Raw genomic sequence first — 20,311 nt, 5'->3', positions numbered from 1 at the left:
GGATCAAATTAATAAGTAAAGCGATAATGAAACAATAAACTAATAAATTAATGTATATAAATAAAACAAAGAATATTATGTGTACGTGTGTATGTATATATGTGTGTAAGATCCTTATACAAATCCACAATTCTGTACCTCAGAGCCAGAGGAACGCAAGTCACATTATAATAATTTTACAGTAGAGAGGAAAAACGTTTTTCTGTCGCATGCAATTGATGGGATGCACGTTCTTTTAAATCTGCTAAAAAATTGAAAAGGATTTTTTTTTATGAATTGCGTTCACATGGCTCGATGTGGGATAGACTTCTTCATCCACAGGGCCGCGCCGTCCCTATGTGCAAGGTCGTGCGACGCATGACGGCGCCAGAGCCAAAAAGGCATCGAACATTGCCGATCAAAAATGCTCCAAATGAAAGGTGGGGGGGGGGGGGGAACTCGCACCAAAAAATAAAATTGAATTCTTCATTATATCTTATGGCGGCGGTGAAATTATACTGCTCATTGAAGTAATTAATCTGTCTTGCTGAGAATCTAAAAAGAAAATTTTTTGACTTGTGTCTAAACATGCTATTTAAATGTGCAATCTTTTACATTGAAAATAAGTGACTTTGATTATTTGCATTTTCCTTCTGAATATGGAGCCGTAAATGCTATTTACGTATGTCTATAGTGCATAAGGTTGAGCATACAAGGTGCGAGAGATTTGCTATTTTGGTTCTTGCGGTGAAATTTCTTGTATTAAAATTTCTGCAATCATAGCCTTTTTGTGATTTTTAACTCGTGGTAATTCCACTGTTTTGTGTTATCATACATAAAAAATACGGTAAGTACATTGATTTGCATATTATTTCGATGTGCGTAATATTTATATATTGTAGACAAGTAGACAATAATTTAGGTTAACTTTTTAGTTCCGAAAAGTAACGACTTGACCATAATTACTCGATTTTCCTCTCCCTTTTATTTTACTATTTGTGTATTAAGTTGAAGAAAAAAAAAGGCTTTGGGGAGACTACGTATTTGTTTTAGATATTAAATTCAATGCATTTTGGTAACGGTTCCGTATTTTAGAACTTTTGATTTCGCTGGACATAATTTCAGTTTCAGATTTTAAGGGGGAATATCCTCTACTTCCTTTTGATGTTTAAAATATTTTCTTTTTCCAAAAGTGCATTAGTATATCAAAGGCAGAGTATGCCTGCCCGAAAAAACAAGCCCGGTTTTTTTCGGCCAGGCATACTTGAAAAAAACTATTATCTCGGTAAAGGGGGTTTCTCACAGTTTTCTACATTTTGAAACACTTACTACAGAAACAAACCAATACGAAATCTCTTATTTCAATCAAATGCCAAGTTTTTTTTTATTTAAATTGTTGGAATAAAATGCTATAACTGAAACAGGCCATCTCTTTTTTAATAGCAGCTCAATGCAAGAGAAAAAGTCAGACCTCAAAAGTCAATTTCTATCACCCCTCCCTTACATCCGTCCTTACTCGAAATAACTTGAAGTAAAAACGTACACTGTGTTCCAAAATTAAAAATTTACAGATTATTTTCCTTTTGATAAATTAAATGCCAAACGCATTTTTTCCCATGATACATTTTTCTACAAAACCTCCTTCCAGGTGTTAACTATATTTTGCTCGAACGTTACTGCATAAAGGCGCTCAAAAGGCATTTGCACAACGGCACCGATCAGGTTTGGCGCGGGTCTGTTCATACAAAGCACTAGTAAACAGAAAATCACAATTTTTGGACTTACGTCCTACCGCACTGAGGTACAGAGTTTATGTCGGATCTCTACCAAATACAGCAGGGAGGTACTTGCGCATCCGAGAAGGAACGTAAGGAGTTTCGAACGCCAAAAAAGTACCCAAACATTCGAATTTTAATTTAGGGACCCGAAAATGGCGTTTTTCTAAATTTTAAGGGCCAAAAAATGCTCGCCGAAAATTAGAAAAAAATATCTGTCGAAGCCCTTGATTTTTCTGCATCAGATAAAATTTGTTCCGATATTCCAAGGAAATTAGAACGTGAATTATAACTGTTTTTAACTAATTTCATACTAAAATGTAGGCAAGCCTTCAAGTAAGAAATTCATTGTGGACCATGGTCATTGTTGAGCAATACTATGAATAAAATTGATAGCGGGAAGAGAATCATTGAGAAAAAGTATGTTAATTTTTTTTCTCGAATATGAACAGATAAAATTTTGGCTTTGTTGGGAGGACTTTCCTGTGATCGAGGGATTTAAAATGTTTCCTTTTTGGGTAATTTTCCACGTTCTCTCGAGAAAGTTTACAGATTTCTTTTTTATATATTTTTTTTTTGCTCAAGCCTGATTTTTGAACACGCGTCACTTAACACAACTTTCATTTTTGAGGGAGACCGCGCAAAGCCGGGCGACGCAGCTAGTTTCTTAACATATGAGGGAAAATAAATGAGTGAATATAATAGTGTGATTGAATAAGAAAATAAGTGAATGAATGAGTATATAAATTAATTATTAAGTAAAAGAATGTAACTGAATTGCTTAATAAATGAATACGTAAGTGATTTGATCAAAGATTGGATGAGTAAATGAAATGAACTATTTCCCTTTGCCTCACATACACTTGACTAATTGTGAAAATATTTAAAATACAAAAAGCTTAATATAGCTTACGAAATATTGCGCCGAATATTAGTAGGTCTCAATTAATATTTAAAATGTTAATAACAAAAAAATTATCATTTGGAAATAAATTTATATGTTTTGACTTACAAACAAAACATTACAATTTGAGTATCAATTTTTGAAATTTGCTTGTATTATATCATATACATACTTTGATTTTCAGAGATATGTTTTTCCTGAGTGGAGTAGACTACATGTGTTACTATACAGTTAAAATATTACGAGATTCGTGGCACTAAAAGCAGAGTAACTATTTCACCATTTCACTTTGCCCCGCTATTAAAACTTACCCCACATTCCCCTACATGAAACAATTTTCGAATCTTCTTTCAATAACGTTGATTTTATCATTTAAAAATAACTATTGTATTGCATGCCCTACTCTAAGGAAAAGAAGTTTAGTTAGTACTAGGGGACCCGACAGACGTTATTCTGTTGAAACTTTGTAAATTGAAAATTTAAAAAATATCAACAAACTATCAAGTGTTTGAACCGTTTTGTTGAAGAAAATAAGTAAAAAGAAAATGTTTTAAGCTGATTGGTATCAGAATGCGTATATTTATTACAATTCGATTTGTCTAATGCCCACTGAGCAGTTGTTTAATAAACTATTTTTTCTTCCGTACTTGATGGTTTGTTCCTTCAGACATACTCAAAGGATACAAAGCGTCCTCAGATATTAAGTGTAAAAAACTAACTACCCATCTAGAACAAACGGGAAATCCCGCTGCAACATCCCCCATATGAAAAAGAATAAAGCAATCGAAAGGATGTCGTTGAAAAAAAATGATGAATGTGAAAACAATTCTCTGAATAAGCGAAAATCACTCATCCCTCCCCCCTCCCGATGTAAAATAAACATTCTTCAACTAAAATGACTAAAAAAACTTTAAAAACGAAAAACAATTCTTTGCAATTGTTTGCTTTATTCTTTTAGTTCTTTATTTTTTTATTTCTTTATTTTAGTTCTTTTATTTCTTATTTTTTTAGTTCTTTGCAATATTTCGCCAAATAAACAAAAAAAAAAAAATACAATAAATTACATTAACAGTAGCTTTAAAATGTAAACAAATAATCACACAACTCCATTGTTTACCGCCAAAGTCGCCAAGCCACCACGTTACTGTAATTCAGCCGATCAGTGAGTGAAGCCAACTCCGACCGATTAGCTGTCCAATGTTTTGAAAGAAAACTTTTAAAAATTCATATATTGCCTAATTTGTTCTTTCCACCAAAAATAAAGATCTTCCACTGCACTGATGTTTTGTGTACAGAACTACCCTGTTGTAATTCATCTGGATGAAAATAAAGTTTGTTTCGTCATTAAATTCCATCAACTTTTCCTCTAATAATGTAGTGAGTTAGATAATCCTTAAAGTATTCTTGACATTGGTGCCAAAACCCAGATGGATTTCAGCCGAGAAACAGATGTTGCTAGGTACGGTACTTTCTGATCATTTGGTTAGGAAAACCTGAAGCACCGATCGGGTCACATAAGTTCAACTACGACGACAGAACACATGTTTTGCGTAAACCCCTTCCAGTACTTATACTGTAAAATATATCTCGGGATCTAAATCGTTGCTTTTAAGAAATGAAGGCTTCACTCTCTCTCTCTCTCTACGTTTTATATATTCTCAATTGACATGTCACAGTAGGAAATTTCATTACAAAAAGCAGAACTGGATTTCTTATTGTCCTTTGGCAACGGGTTAAATATTTATTTCAGAGTTCTCGCTCAACAATAGATTAAAATAAATATTAATCATTCGGGAGATATAGCCATCCAATGCTTAAATTAATTGATTAATTAACAAAAACGTTTCCGATTCGATCTATCGCTCTTCGAAACCATGCTTACCACAACTTAATTACACACAAAAAATTTGATCAAAATCGGTCCAGCCGTTTAAAAGCCTTATGGTGACAAACGTCCGCACAGAAGATTTTTATATATTACGATTATCGAACTCCCGTCGTAGGACGTTATGAAGAAAGTACTTTTGACTCTGGTAGACGTTCGCTATCACCTCCTAGGTTCGACTCACTTTTCAATGTCACCCTGTATATAACACTAACCTAATTCTGTGATTGCATTTAGAAATATGCTTCAAAACATCGTAGTTCTTTTATGTACACCCTGTACTCAAAAAACCAGTTGGTAAAAAGCCTCTTATTTTAGCAGTAGAAAACAAGGTTGATACAGCACAAAAAAGCGACTAGTTGAAATAAATTGCTTCGGTGCGTGTTTCGGTTCAAAGAACCATATCATCAATGCGAAAACACAATGCATTTTGAATGTAAATTCATTCGAATTGTACAAGCATTCGAAAGTACTAAGAACCGTTTCTTATATGTTATTTTTGGCCAACATTCCTGTGAAAGTCAAAAAAGAAAAATAGAAAGCATGAAGGAATTTTAAATGCATAGCAAAAATGTAACTCAAATTTAAAAAAAAAAAAAACTGGTTCAAGACAAATAAAATAATGTAAATTCTGCAAAATAAATAACCTTCAAGTAGGGTTCTGAGATAACAAAAAGGTGTGTTTCAACCCCCCCCCCCCCCGTAGTAACTTTTGTGGCAATAGTCTCATACGAACAAACATTTTTTGCTTAAAATGTTTCAGCCAGTACTGATTCCCATTTTTCGTATTTTAATTTGAAATTTTTTCTTGAGATTTTAAGCAGTTCAGGAAAAAGTTAAAAAGTAACCACGGGAAAATGTAGGTCATACTTAAATCGTAACTACGGGAAAATTTAGATCATGCTTTAATCCCAAACTACACCTCGAGTAAAATTTTATGGGAAAGAGCTGTTGACACACAAGATGTACATTTCTTTAGCTGTTCAAAAAACCTAATAGTTGCACCTACGGAGATATTTGAACGACTATATAAACTCTGAACTAAAAGATGGGATTGCTTTGAAAAAAAAAACTTAAATTGAAAATTAATTTTGTAGTATAAAGAAATTTTGATTTTCATTTCGTCATTTTGCGGGTATTTTTTTAAACATTGCTTTTGCTTTTACGGGAAAATTTGAAGAATCTACTACAATATTTAAATTTGACCGTATCTATATGTGTACGTATGTTACACTAACTCCTCGAGAACAAAAGCGAACTGAAAATCGATGCAAATACCAAAAGATTCGTAACTTTTCGGACACCTTATAAGCCCAATCTCACCTTGTACGACTTGCTGTCTTCAAGACAAAAAATGTGGTGATCCGATGGCCATTTTTCTGTTACTCCAGTGGTGACATAGTGATCAGTCTCATTGGCATCAATTTTTGAGAGATATGCTACCTAAATTTTTAATTACTACTTGAAATAAATGTGAACTTTGCCCCCTACTCGCCATCTAAAACACCTTCTCAAAAATTGCTTAGTTTAGCTCGCTTCGCAAAATGTGTTTGACAGGATTTTCAGGCGATATTCAATAGATTTGTACTAATTTGATCGCCAACAGAAGACAATTTTTCCACCAAGGCAAAAGTTGTAAAGAAGACGAAAACCAAAGAGCTTTTCTATTTTGTTATTTTTGTACACTATTTTTATACTGTTATAGCAAAATATCAGAGATTCAGGTATAACTTGTTAGTACATACGATACTTAAGCGGTTATGGGCATAAGGTTGGTAGTTTCAAGCATTGTTACTCACTAATCTATTTTTATAATTTCAATATAGAACTTATAAAAAAAGAAGTTATTACTGATTATTTAATATCTTCAGATTACTTTTATCGTCGAATAGTTAGTCAATTTACGCTTAAAAAGGGTAAACCTTCGAATAAAGTCTGATGAAAACTTATTTTTGCTAATGTGCACCCTTTCAAGCAATTTCTCCGTAACCTTACAGATAATTCTGGTGTAATACAGGCGTCCCTTGAACTACACGATACTTGTACAACATGGTTTGGATATAACACGGTACCAAATTTGCGATTATTGAAACATGGTTGCGATATTACACGGTTCAAAACTTGAAACTGCACTGTTTTGATTTAAAAAAAAAATGAATTTGAAAAGATGAAATTACTTTTTTGTTTAATATACTGTTAAAAACATGTATGATATTAATATATGTAAGAAACGGTAATGTATAGTTAAGGAATGGATTAAAACAGTTTCTAGTGGTGTTTACAATTGTCTAAAATAATCGGGCATAGTTAAAAAAATTGTGCACATACCCTTTTTCACAACGCGAAATATCGACTTACGCGAGGGATCTTGGAACGCATCTCTCGCGTAAGTCGGAACTCGACTGTACTTACAAATAATGGATGATGAATTTTTCGCGAATTTGCTATGTTAAGTTGCTCGTCCATGTTATGGTCATTTACTCGTCTGCGTTACGATAATTTGCTCGATAAAATGCTCTTAAAACAAGAATAAACAAGATTTTTTTAAAAAATCGCCAAATTTGTCGTCAATTTGGCGACAAAACTTGACGACCAAAAGACTGGCGATACATCGCCAAGTGTCCGCCAAATTAAAACACCACTTGAGTATACATCGAAATTAACTATGATTCCCCCCCCCCCTAAAAGGGGCAAAAAACCCTTTAGAAACACCCGAATGCACCCAAAAAGAGAGGTGCACAACTAGACCCCACTAGGAGTCTACGTACCAAATTTCAACTTTCTAGGACATACCGTTCTTGAGTTATGTGACATACATACGCACATACGTACTTCACGAGAAAAATCTTTGTAATTGACTCGGGGAATGTCAAAATGGATATTTTGGATATTTATACGTTCTTAGGCACTTATCCGCGTGTGGTGGGGATGAAAAAAAAAAACTCAACATTGATTCGGCTGTGAGCAAAATGGAAATTAAGGCCGAATTTTGAGAGAAAATTTTTTCGTGAATACAATACTTCCTTTTTTGTAAAAGGAAGTAAAAAAAACAAAAATCGAATTTTCGAAAAATCGCTTCGAGGTGCTCCCCCCCCCCCCCCACCCCTATTCTGCGACCTAATTTTTTGCCAAATTTCATGAAAATCGGCTGAATCGTCTAGGCGCTATGCGCGTAACACACAGAGATCCAGACACACCGACTTTCAGCTTTATTATTAGCAAAGAAGATTTTTTTCGTTGTTGTTGCTCAGATGAACTTTATTGCGACAGAAAAGCTCATAGTTTCTTTCTGATAGAATGCGTTTTGTTCTTAGCAATGAAAGTTGATAACGTTTTTTCGTGTTAAGCATAATAGTTTTCATTTGAGGTACGTAAAATAGTTAAGTTGTATCGTTTATAACAAATCTAATTTTGGATTCAGTGTACCGTTGTGTGTTTTGCTTACCAGTTTTCGCTTGTATGTTTTAGTGAACCGAAATTTCAGCGATTATAAAATTTGTACCTTAAGATCTGGTTTCGATATAACACGGTCCACATTGCTTGATTTGCATTTTTTTATTTCCAAGTCTCGTGTAACACGGTTTCGATATAACACGAAACAATTTTCGATGCAACGCCAAACACATTGAACTGATTTATGATTTCTAAATGATTAATTGGTTTAAAGAATAAGCAAAAAAATATTTATATAAAAGACCCGTATGACACGGTTTCGATACTACGCGGAACGAATTAACCGTGTTATACGAGGGATACCTGTACACATGAATAAGTAATACGTTACACTACAGTAGCTTTACTATGGTGTAACCTCCGGGAAGCGATAAGTTACTTTGCGACTGCTATATATCAGTTAAATTCGTCCAGAACACTGGAGGCAGAAATGCTGCATCGTTTTTACTTCCGTTTACAAAAAAGGAAGTATTGTATTCGCGAAAAAAATTTCACCCAAAATTCGACCTTAATTTCCATTTTGCTCATCCCCAAATGAATGTGGACTTTTTTTTCAACCCGACCACACGTGGATATGTGTCTAGGAACGTACAGACATCCGTATTATCCATTTTGACTATCCCCGAATTAATTACAACAAGTTTTCTCGTGACGTCTGTATGTACATATTGTTACAAATTCTGTGAATAGTAGTTATTGTAGTAACGTAACCTGTAAATAGTTTCCCGTAATGAATATACAGCCCCCTTTACATTCGGCCGAAATATACGACCCCCTATTCTTTTTATCTTATTTCATTCACTGATTTTATCAATGAAAGTGTAGAACCGTGTAGCAATTTCTGGAATCTTTGAGAGCTCTCTTTTCGGTGTGTATATAAACCGTTACGCTGGATAAAAAGTTGAGTTTCGATTGAGAATTTGTACTGAGAGTGTATTAGCTCTGTTTATTGCGAGGCATTTCGCTGTGTTGTTTTCGTATTTGGAAGTAAATACGTGGGTAACCGTTGAGTTTACGGTGTTGTGTGATGCTTGTTTAATTGCTGATGATTAATTTAGCAGTTGTTAACGATTTCTCCTGTACATAGTGTAAATAAAACTCCTGTGTTTTTATCAAGAACTGTGTCATCCTTTCAAGAAAGTTGGAAGTCTCGCCGGATCCGTTACAATATGTATATGCGTATGTATGTCGCATTACTCAAAAACGGAATGTCGTAGAAAGTTGAAATTTGGTACGTAGATTCCTAGTGGGGTCTAGTTGTGCACCTTCCTTTTTGGTTGCATTCGTATGCTCCAAAGGGGATTTTTGCCCTTGGGGGGGGGGGAATCACTGTTAATTTCGATGTAATCTCAAGTGGTGTTATAATTTGGCGGACACTTGGCAATATATCGCCAGTCTTTTGGTCGCCAAGTTTTGTCGCCAACTTGGCGACAAATTTGGCGTTTTATCTTAAAATTCGATTTTAATTTTGCCACTGTTGGTGATATTTAGAGTGTAAACTATTGAATCATATTAAAACTGCCAATAATGAGAAAAATGACATTAAATTGGAGTAAAAGGAAGTCATGTGATGCACACATCAGCTCGTTATGGAGTAAGGTCACACCAAACGTTTTGCAGTGTGGCCAACGAATTAGATTAGCATTAATTCTGTAAAATACGAATGCATCATGCAGTAAAAGAGATTTTTGTTCCAAATTTTTTTTCTCTATATAAAGATTTTAAAGATGACGTACAAATTGGATCAATTTCTGGTAGTTTTTGGGAGGTATTCAGTAGACCCTCGTTTTACGCGGGGGTTACGTTCCACGGAAATGCCGCGCAAATCGAAACCGCGTAAATTGAGACCTAATACTAGTGTTAAAATAGGGCTTTGGTTCCGTAGATAGCAAAATATTTCATTCTAGTGATGACTAATTGTATAAAAATATTTAATGTGTACTTATATCGACTTTTATGCCCAACATGCATAAAGGAAACAAATTAATTTCGTGTTCTGTTTATAAAGAGGAGCTGGCTATGATAGTCTTTTGGCAGTCATTAAGAATTTCTCTCTGTAATTCTTTGCAGAGCATTAACGCATCCATGATCACTTGCGCCATTTCTATGATAGAATATTCCTTCACTAAAAAATCAGAAAGATCATTTCTATTGACTAGGAATGGCTCAAAAGTTTCAATGTGAACGTTTTTGGTTGTGTGTTACCGAAGTCGGTATCCTCGTTGGTCACTCCTTAAAGCTCATCTTCCAGTGAGTTCTGAACTGTTGTGAGTTTCATAACTTTACTTCTGCAAAGAGCTATGGGACCAATCGCATAAAATGTCTCCAGTGGCCCAAGCTCGATTATTAGCACGCCAAAATGCAGTTGATTACGCGTAAATCTGCAATATTTAGGAGTTTGAATTTTGAAAGAGGGGAAAATTTTACCTGTTCGCATTGCCGCATCCGCGTAAAACCGAAATTCATCCGCGTAAAATAAAATCAAGGTGTCAAATCTTAAACCGCGTCTAATCGAAATCGCTTTAAATAAACCCGCGTAAAACTAGAGTCTACTGTATACATCTTTTTATTTTCGTGCAATCTGTCCTAAATAAATATATATACAATTTAAGTCATTCCTGCCACCTTTATTTTATTTTTTTTTTAAAGATTATATAACGATTTTGTGTCTACATTAGTAAATCATACTTATTTGTAAAAATATATAAAACATTATCAAGAAGCCAAATTCGCAAGGAGAAAAAACGCGGACGCGTGTTTCGGTTCAATATTCAATTCAAAAAAGATTATGAATGTCTGTGGAATGTCTTAACATTCATAACATAAATTCACATCTTTTATTGTCATTAATTGTTATTGTCTTCTTGTAACTCCGAAACATGCGTCCGAACTTTTTGAAAATTTGTGGTTTTATAACGCTGTTTATACTTTTACTTTTTGTGTGTGTCAGTTGATAGAAATTGGGTAGTTAAATTTTCGCAGAAATAGCTACAGTGGGTCCCAAAAGTGTTCGTACACTTTGAAATTTTTTAGTAAAACCAAAATAACGTGAAACTGAATTCGAATATGAAAGCCAATATTTTTTCACATCATTCCTATATCATTCTAAATACAACCTATTGGTTTTTTCAAAATATTGACGCATCTTCTTTTTGAAATGAGTCAGAAAACGAAGATACAGAGAAATAACACGCCACAAAAGTCATCGTACACTCAAATATTTTCGAACAAATTCATGATTAAAATTATTATATGCCGTTTTATTAATATTTTTGCATTGTGTTGATCCTTTTAAGTCATTTGGCTTTAATTTTTTGTTTATTTATTCCTTAATATTGTGCTTATTAGTGTAAAATGGCTGGTATTCGTAAAAAACCGCAAACACCATTCAAAATTTGATTTTTTTTTCCCACAGTAGTGGTAAATTGGTTTGAAATGTCTCTAAATTACTTAATTTATTTGTTTGTATAGTAAAGTGCTTGATAAAATGCTTTAAAGAAAGGAATCGGACCGAAAACAAGGTAAGAAAAGGTCAACCAGCAAAGTTAACAAAATGTGATCGGAGATTTAAAGTTAAAAAAATTATGAAAAATACACATTTGAGTGCCGTAAACGTTTCTGCAGAGTTAAATGAAACATATTACACTTAATTTTCACCTAAAATTATTCGTCAAGCTAGAAACAGTAAGACTCAAAGTGTGGTAGAACATTTACTTAGAAATTACGCAAAAAAAAGAAAGAAAAAGAATGAAATCTATTCGCAGACGTTTAAAAGGTGTTATGAATACTGTATGATATTCTACTAATTAATAACTTAATCAAAAGTTAGATTATTCAATAATATACAGACATTTTATAAAGTGTACGAAGATTTTTGTGAGATAAAATTTTCGGCACTTTTTGATTTTTGATTTTTAAAAAATTAAGTTTTAATATTTTTTAAAAACTTTTCATGTAGTTTTGTTAAAAATTGATCATAGATCTTATAATTAAATACCTATTCCGAAATATTAATTCTAACCAATTGATTGGGGCCTATTTCGTTGAACGTCGTAGGTGTACGAAGACTTTTGGGAGGCACTGTATCTGCTTTTGTTTTGATTCCACAAAACTAAAAGAATTACGTTCGTTTGAGAATTGAAACAAAATATTGTGAAAAATGACGAAAAATAAATTGTTTTAAACTGTAAGTAAACTCAGTTATCAAATTAAGTAAAGCATAAATAGTCCAAAGAGAAAATCTGGAACGCGCTTTTTTTTCCCTTAATTATATACGAATTATAATACGTTTTTTATAAAAAATAAACATGAGGGAGAGAACAACGATACACATACACAATTTTACGATAGATGGCGGCACTGACGTAATTAAAGAGGAAGGAATTTTTTATTGAACAAGAACATGATTTTTTTTTTGAAGGAGCTTTGATTGAGTTTCCAATTAAGTCGTATTTTCTCTTATAAAATCAGTATCTAAGAAAAATTTTACATAAAGTGTTAGTTTTGATAAAACTACAAAAATTTCTTTAATACAGGTATAAAAGTGAAATTGTGAATGCGTTTAATTACATTGTATAGCGACATCTGTTGAGCATATTAGCATTTAATTGCGTATTTTAACAAAAAGCATCACCGTTAAAATTTCGACAATTCACATCGAAATCCAAGGCTTTCATTGTTTTCACTACTGATTTCTTCAGATCTTATTTTGAATAAATCGCATCACATTTTTATTCAACAATTTAAAATATAATTACATGATTTAAAATTACACCATTTAAAATTTAAAATATTGAAAATAAAAAGCAATTTTTTCTGATTACAAACAAAATTCTAGTTTATGAAGTCATTTTTTTTAAATGCTAAAACATAGATGTAGTCAGGCCGTCTGGGTTAGGCGAACTAGGTTACCATCTAGGGCGGCAGTTTTTAGGGACGGCAAATTTCATGGGGACAAAATGAGAGGGGGAAAAATAAAAATAAAACTCAAATTTGATCCTAAGTTTTTTTTTTCTCTTGTCGCACAAATTGAAGCAATACATTAGGGTGTGATCGATGATTTGAGGAGAGAAAAATAAAATTAAGACCAGGGGTTGTCAACATCGCCTGGGGCGGCAAAACTACTAGAGCCAGCACTAGATGTAGAACAGTGGACGCCGAGTAATTGAATCAGTGGTTAATTGAACCAATCGTTTAATGAATCAACTTGTCAAAAACAGAACAAAATCCGGTTTTGTTTGAATTAGCCGCTTTATTGAATCAGCCTCTTAAGGAATCAAAACTGTTTAGAATAACAAACGTGATTGATCATACTGCCACTGTATAACAAGAAGAACAACTACATAGTTGCAGCCGCTAGCCGCTATTGAACGTGTGAATCTTGAAGTAAACGCCAAAAGCGTAACCTAAGAGGGTGCAACGCTGTTTGTATTCTATCAGGCTACGGTAAAAGTTGTTCGCGCACTTGCGCTTTTCGAATACTTGCCCTTACCATTTAACTAGAAGGTCTCGGTTGCCCACAGAACCAGTTTCTTGTTGTGTAACTAGTTAATACTACTTCTGTGTGCCAAACATGAAAATCATATTATAGGAACCACAAGCGTAAGTATTTAAGAAACAAATTCGAACTAATTGATAATTGATTCATTTTTGTTCCAGGTTGAGAGAATCAGAAGCAGAAAGAGATTCGGCGAAAAGAAGCCTAGAAGCAACTCAACTTTTACTCGAAGAGAGACAGGCTGCACAAAACCAGCAACAGGTGACATCTATGATATTCATAAAATATTTGTATTTTTTCCTCGAAAAGATCGGTGAGAATCCGTTTCAAAAATGCTGGTTCATATTTGTATCAAAGTGCTCCAGAATATGCTGTCAAAACAAAAATGTTTGGTCACATAATGAACCCAAAACACGGTAGTCAGTTTCAATCTACATAGCAGTACTGAAATACTAGATATGTATATATTTGTATATATTAGATAATGAAGGATGCAAGATTTTAGCCAGAGATGTTCAATCCTTTAAGAACCATAAGCTTTGCGGCGGTAGAATATAGAATTTTGCGATGTTTTTTTTTTTTTTTTTTTTGCTAATAAGACTGATGTCTCAGTTTCATGAAAATATAAATTGTTTTTAATCGATAATTTATAAAATAAATTTTAAGCTTAGGTGCATAAATATGTTCCTTAATTTCCCTCAAAGAGTTAAAAGGTATTCCAACAGGAGAGAAAAAATAGTTGATCAGATTTCCTAAATTACTGAAAGAATTAGCATTTCGACAAAAATAATCTCTGTTTTAAGAGCATTGTAAAAGGTCATTAAACGAAGAAACCTACCCAACTAGTTTAAAAAGCGTAGACGGATATCGAAATCACTCAGTTGCCCAAGTTTGCCCTTATCCCAGGGATTTTTAAACTGGGTGCCTTGGCACTCTGGGGTGCTGTAAGGACAAGGGGTGTCGCAAAGAAGTAGCGGAGTCAGAAATTACCTTCTGGGTGGAGGTTTTGGAAAAACTGTCCTTATTTGTACATAAACTGTCGTATTAGGATTGGCAATATATGTCAAAACCAAGCACTCTGGGAGAGGTTTGGACCCCAAAACCTCCCAGGTGGCTGCGCCACTACCGTGAAATGAGCACGGTACCAATATATGTGTTCAATAGACTAGCGTGCAGTGAGAAATATCTAATTCCTTACAGGGCGCCGCGAATTGAAAAAAAATGGGAACCTACGCCCATTCCAGTTCCAATGGTTTAAAATGTCTTCAGATTTCCCGAAAAGATCTTAAACGAATTTTCCAAATTTTATGCCCCCCCCCCCTTCCCCATACGATTTTTTTTCCACATTTGTATCGACGCATCAGATACTTCTTCCAACACTTTCACTTCAGAATTTCTTCGAATAATAAATTCAAAATAAAAAATGGATGGTTTTAAAAATTACTAAAGTAGTGCAAAGCGAGGCACTAAGTGGTGCCTCGCTTTGCACTACTTAGAAGTAATATTACAAGTGCAGAAGAAAAAGTGAATGTTCTAAGTATGTCGTACATCAATGATTTTAATGTGTTCCATATTCATAGAGCACGAAAACTCTCGTGCTGCTGTTGTTTTTTCCTTTCAGAGTGACTATAAATCTTTCTTACTCCTGCGATGCTCTCTTGAAAAAGGTAAAACTTTCCGAAGATCAAAGACAGTATTCTTGTCAAAAGAAGGTTTTTTACAGGGGAAACTGCCGATTACTTAGTACTAAAATGTGAGAAATAATATGAACCAGCGCAATTAGATGCCATTAAAAAAAAGGGCAAAAAGTACTTAAAAAAAGGAAACAGTCGCTTCGAGCTAAATTGAGTCTCTTCAGTAGTACAGAAAAAATGATAAACCCAGCGTAGCACAAAAGTTGTTGTGGGCGTTTTGTTTTAAGCAATGACGAAGATATGCAATCAAAGTCCATTCAATAATTTTTTATTCAACCGGCTGATGTATTTATAATTACTTTCTAGGAGAGGAGGATCATATAAACACGTGTTTTGACATTTTAATGCAAATTATCAGTGCCCTAAATCGCGTTATTTGCAAAGCTAAGAATCGTAAATAATTTTAAAAATTCTTCTAAGCGGAAGTTCTTCCGTTATCAACGGTTTAAAAAGTGTATTGCAAATCTTTTAACTTTGATATCAGTAAAGAGTAAATGCTCACTCTTTAATTTGGAACTATTTATTATTTACATCATACTTTATTTTTCAAAAAAACCTTTGCAGATTCAGAGCTTAGAAATGATGAGGGAAGAAAAGGATCAGTTGGACAAGAAACTAAAAGAGATGCAAGCCGATTTGACAACTCTGCAAAAAGAACTTTCACAACCAGGTACAACAAATCGGTCCTCACTTTTAAATGTGACATACATAGTAAATATTCTTTTCAGTTGATTATACTTATCAGGACATTGCCAACCATTCACTCTAGTCACGAGCAAACTAGTTGAGAGTCAACTCGATTCAATTTTAAGAGCGTTGTGGAGCAGCTGCTCGAATAAATTCGGATTTTTAGACGAAAGGTTGATTTGACTAAGTTGCCCTCGTGTAAAGACAATGAAAAACGCCAGTCAACTAGTTTCAGGCAACTGTTTCGCAAAGTGGATTTAACTACCGCCTCGTGTGTAAGGAGGCTAAGAGCTCAATCGACATTGTAATTAGGTTCCACTAAAATATATCGTGCAAATTGGATTGGCGGTTTTAAAGCTCCAGCTCCCTTTACTTAAGAAATAACTGCAGCAAGAATTAAAGAATATACATACCAGTTTGTAGCTCTATTTACTTCTGAAGAAGGAATAAATGCGAATTTTTTAAATTTATTTTATTTCTTTTAACAGAAAATACATCATTCAAATGATACCTGTATGAATGTAAAAAATGTGGTGTATTTATGTATGCATTAATGTAACGCTCTAGATTAGCGGTCGCCAGTCACCTACTGGAGACCATTTCATTGAAAATGGCTACCAAAAAATCAAGTCGTAGTCGCCACAAGTGACAACCATGCTTTTCTTTACTTTTTAAAAATCATATTAAATATCGTGCTATGTTAACACACTTCCAATCCTGAGACGCTCAGCATGTAAGTCGGTTCCACCTTAGCAAAGAAGTTCGGAACAAACACCATTTGGTTATTTTTTGCGCTGAATACTGAATATATTTAAAAACAATACGGCTACCAAAAATCAAATGTGGCAATCATTTTTTGTGACTCTGGTAGCAGTGGCTACTATTCAGAATTTTTAATCTAGCTAGAGCATTACATTAAAATATACAAAACATTACTTTCAGCACAGAAGTAATAGTTTTACCTCTTAACATAACACTTGTTTTAAACTTTCAGAGCGATTCCGATACAAACGGTAAAATGCAGTTTTTGAGCTCGCTATCATTTCTTGTATCAAAAGACAAATAACATACATATCGTCAAAAATGTAGATATTTTGTGCTCTTCAGTAACCAGAGCTCTAATATTTAGTAATAATAATAACCCATATTGTTAAAGACACATAAAAGAATATTTGGTATGTAATTTGTTATAAGCAATTTAACAAAGAGATTTTATATTATGCTACATTAAACTTAAAATTTTGTAGCAATTGTTCTAAGAAATCGTTTCTATTCTATTACAGACCAAGAATTAGAAAGACTCAAGCGTGAAAAAGAGGCTTTGGAGCAACAGGTACGCTAAATTCATGCATCAATTTGAGATTAATAAAACTGCTGCATTATAAGTATTTTTATATACCTTTTATAAATCCATGCGTTAAGTTAAAAGAATCCAAAAAATAAAGCAAAATGCTGTTTTCCAAACAGTTCTTCTAAAACAGTAAGTCAGTTATTTTCTATCTCTTAAAACATGGAAAAGAAGCTGCGTCTAGAACTGCACGAGTGTAATTACCCGAATACCAAATTATGTTAAACATTAATTTTTAACATTTAAAACTGATTTCAAACAACAAAGCACCTCTTCTGAAAAAAGATGTAAAATATATGTCAAACTCAGTTTCTTAAATTGTCAGGGTTGTTTTTTCAGTAAATTTCAAGCAGTGTTGAATTTCCTATTGGGTTATACTGAAAACTATTTTGTCTATATTTAAACGAAAAATTTTATGAGAGACAAATTAAAGAGCAGCATTACAAAAGAAAAGAAAAATAATAATAAATAAATAAATAAATAAATAAAATGAAAATAAAAACATCCTAACATAAAATTTCGAATCTGAAATACAAAAACAGCTTGTACATTAAATTTTTCGTTAAAAATCTTTTTAGTCGTTTGCAAAACAAACAAAAAAAAAAAAAAAACACATTAAAAGTTTCCCAAAATAAATATATATATATATATATACTTATATATACATATATGTATTTTTAAATCAAAAACAAAATTGATAACAACTTTTTTGGGGGGGAGGGTGCAGAGGGGGGGGGATCATCTCCTTGGATTTCTGTTTTGTTTATTTCCTCCTTACCAAAACTTAAAAAAAAAAAAAAAAAAAAGTCACGAAATCCTCTTTCAAATATATTTAACAGGTTTCACGTACAACGAATATTGTAAGAAATACGGCAGTTTGAAATTTTGTTCATCTTTTTGAATCACCTAGTACATGCATGCAGTATGCGATCGCATACTGCATGTAACAATCTAGCAGCGTCGTTATGCTCTGCTTGGGATCTGCGTAGACTTCACAATGCTGCGAGTTTAGGTTTTTCCCAACAAAAGTAGCCAAATTCCGAAATTATTGCCCTTCAATCGGAAACATGAAATAGTTAAACAATTTTTTTTCTTAGTTGTCAAATTAATGTGGCAAAGGGTATCTTAAACAAAATTTCAAGACTGTAGGGGAAAAATTAAAAGAGTTATAATATGTTCAATATAACAGGCATTAATTTTAATATTTCAGCGTAAACAACTGAAACATCATACAAACTTCATTTCAGAATGTTTTCGAAACAATAATAAAATAGGCTAAAAGCATTAAAAATAATAAAACATTTATTTTTATTAAAAATCAGAAAAAAAATAGCCTTTACGACGAGAAACTATCGTTAGGAAAACGTTCCAATCCTAATCCCCCAATTCCTATTTGGGGGTGTTGCAATCCCCAAACCAAAAATTTTGTATAGGTAATAACAAGCAGAATATAAAATGTCAACCATAAATAAATAAATAAATAAAAATAAAATCACGGATTTTTTTTCAGTTATAAAATGATAAGCAATTGATCAAAACAACGGACAATATTTTCATATGACTTCGGCGTTCATTAAATTTTCAAATTAAAACTGTGTGTGATTCTAATATACTTCATGCTTAAATCCGAACATTTAGCTAAACATGACCTTCCGTAAATATAGTGTTCTTTTAAAATTATTATACACACCCTTTTCATTGCGACGCCCCTCAAGAAATTACTGTTTAATAAATGTGAATACGTAACAGTTAAGAAACATTTCATACTTTTCTTTTTCAGGTGAACTTCATGAACAGTGTGATTGTTGACATGCAGCAGAAAAACGATGATCTCCGATCCAGATTAGAGATTCTTGAGACGGAGGTCATCTTCGATGGACATCTTCAGCTGTAAGTTAGGCATCTTTGGATACTACATATGCAATCGGTGTCGATACTTTCGATTCGCTGATCAGTTTCCATCAAAATTCCTAAAGCGGGTTTCCCCCCCTGAGATTTCATCTTTGAAGATGAAATTTAATTTTAATCTTTGAAAAAATTAGAAGTTAACAATATGCTTAATTTTAAGTGCAGAATCTAAATATAAATAAACTTTTCATTGTTGCACTACCCCTTCACACCAAATTATTAGTAGTAGTCTTAATTGTACAGCTGAAACTTATATGTAGAAATGGTTTTAATGCTATTGTGTTTATTATTGTATATAGCTGTTATTCGAATATTTTTCGTGTCCGCAGTGTCTGACACTTTTTTTTCTTTCCAGCGGTCTGCCGCGGCAATCAACCTCTCGTCTATTCTGCGATATCTGTGATGTTTTTGATATCCACGACACGGAGGACTGTCCTAAACAACGAAATTCCGTCCGAAGGACCCCCTCTTATTCCTCTCAAGAGAGCGAATTTTGAAACCAGAAACTGTAGGCGAAAGTGCCATCATCTGGAGCAAATCTGGGGGGAAGGGATGAGAGAGACCCTACCCATGTTTTTTTTAGATGGAATAACTTTTTTTTGAACAAACAGAAAAGAAATTATTTTTTTCATTGACAAAATGAAAAAAAAAATCTTTTAAATGAACCCTTCAGCAGAACAGATTATTTGTTTTGATGAACCACGGAGAGAAAGCGGATGAACTGAATGCGGAATCGAAACACTCTATTATGTAATAAAATCAGCGAGAACGTACTAGCAAGAAAGTTCTTACGGATCGCGCGTTCTCGCTGATCCTTTCTTTTACAAAATGAAATAATTTGTTTCCGCTTCCAGATCATTCGCTATCTCCCCGTGACACAACTATTAAAATAAAAACAACAAAATTAAAAAAAATAATAACATTACTTGGTGCACTTTTGATAAGTCGAAAGTTCATTTTAGTTTGTATTTCATTTAATCTACATTTTAGTACAGGAATCTTGTTTTATTATCGTTGTGGAAATATCAAAAGTACATAGTAAAGCTATTCTTATTAGATTGCTGATATAAATTGTTGTTATTGTATCACCACCTCTTCCTTTTTTTTAAAGAACTTATCTAAAAGGCATAGGAAAGCTGAAATGAATTACTTAATAAAAAAAATTGTATCTAACTATAACA

The 20,311-nt window shown here is 33.3% G+C and overlaps 1 protein-coding gene across 2 annotated transcripts in view; it reads left to right on the top strand.

Moving 5' to 3' along the window:
- Window positions 1-19,786, top strand: part of LOC129221409 (restin homolog) — a 126,491-nt gene extending 106,705 nt beyond the window's left edge. For both annotated transcript variants that reach the window (XM_054855890.1, XM_054855889.1), the window contains exons 18-22: window positions 13,655-13,754; window positions 15,752-15,857; window positions 17,158-17,207; window positions 19,003-19,112; window positions 19,486-19,786. In XM_054855890.1, the coding sequence (XP_054711865.1) occupies window positions 13,655-13,754; window positions 15,752-15,857; window positions 17,158-17,207; window positions 19,003-19,112; window positions 19,486-19,627 (508 nt within the window). In that variant the 3' untranslated portion in view covers window positions 19,628-19,786. The remainder of the gene's footprint in view (window positions 1-13,654; window positions 13,755-15,751; window positions 15,858-17,157; window positions 17,208-19,002; window positions 19,113-19,485) is intronic.
- The last annotated feature ends 525 nt before the right edge of the window (window positions 19,787-20,311 follow it).

The sequence above is a fragment of the Uloborus diversus genome, chromosome 4 (genome assembly GCF_026930045.1).
Source record: "Uloborus diversus isolate 005 chromosome 4, Udiv.v.3.1, whole genome shotgun sequence".
NCBI classification, from domain to species: domain Eukaryota; kingdom Metazoa; phylum Arthropoda; class Arachnida; order Araneae; family Uloboridae; genus Uloborus; species Uloborus diversus.
This window is presented reverse-complemented; position numbering and strand designations above follow the sequence as displayed.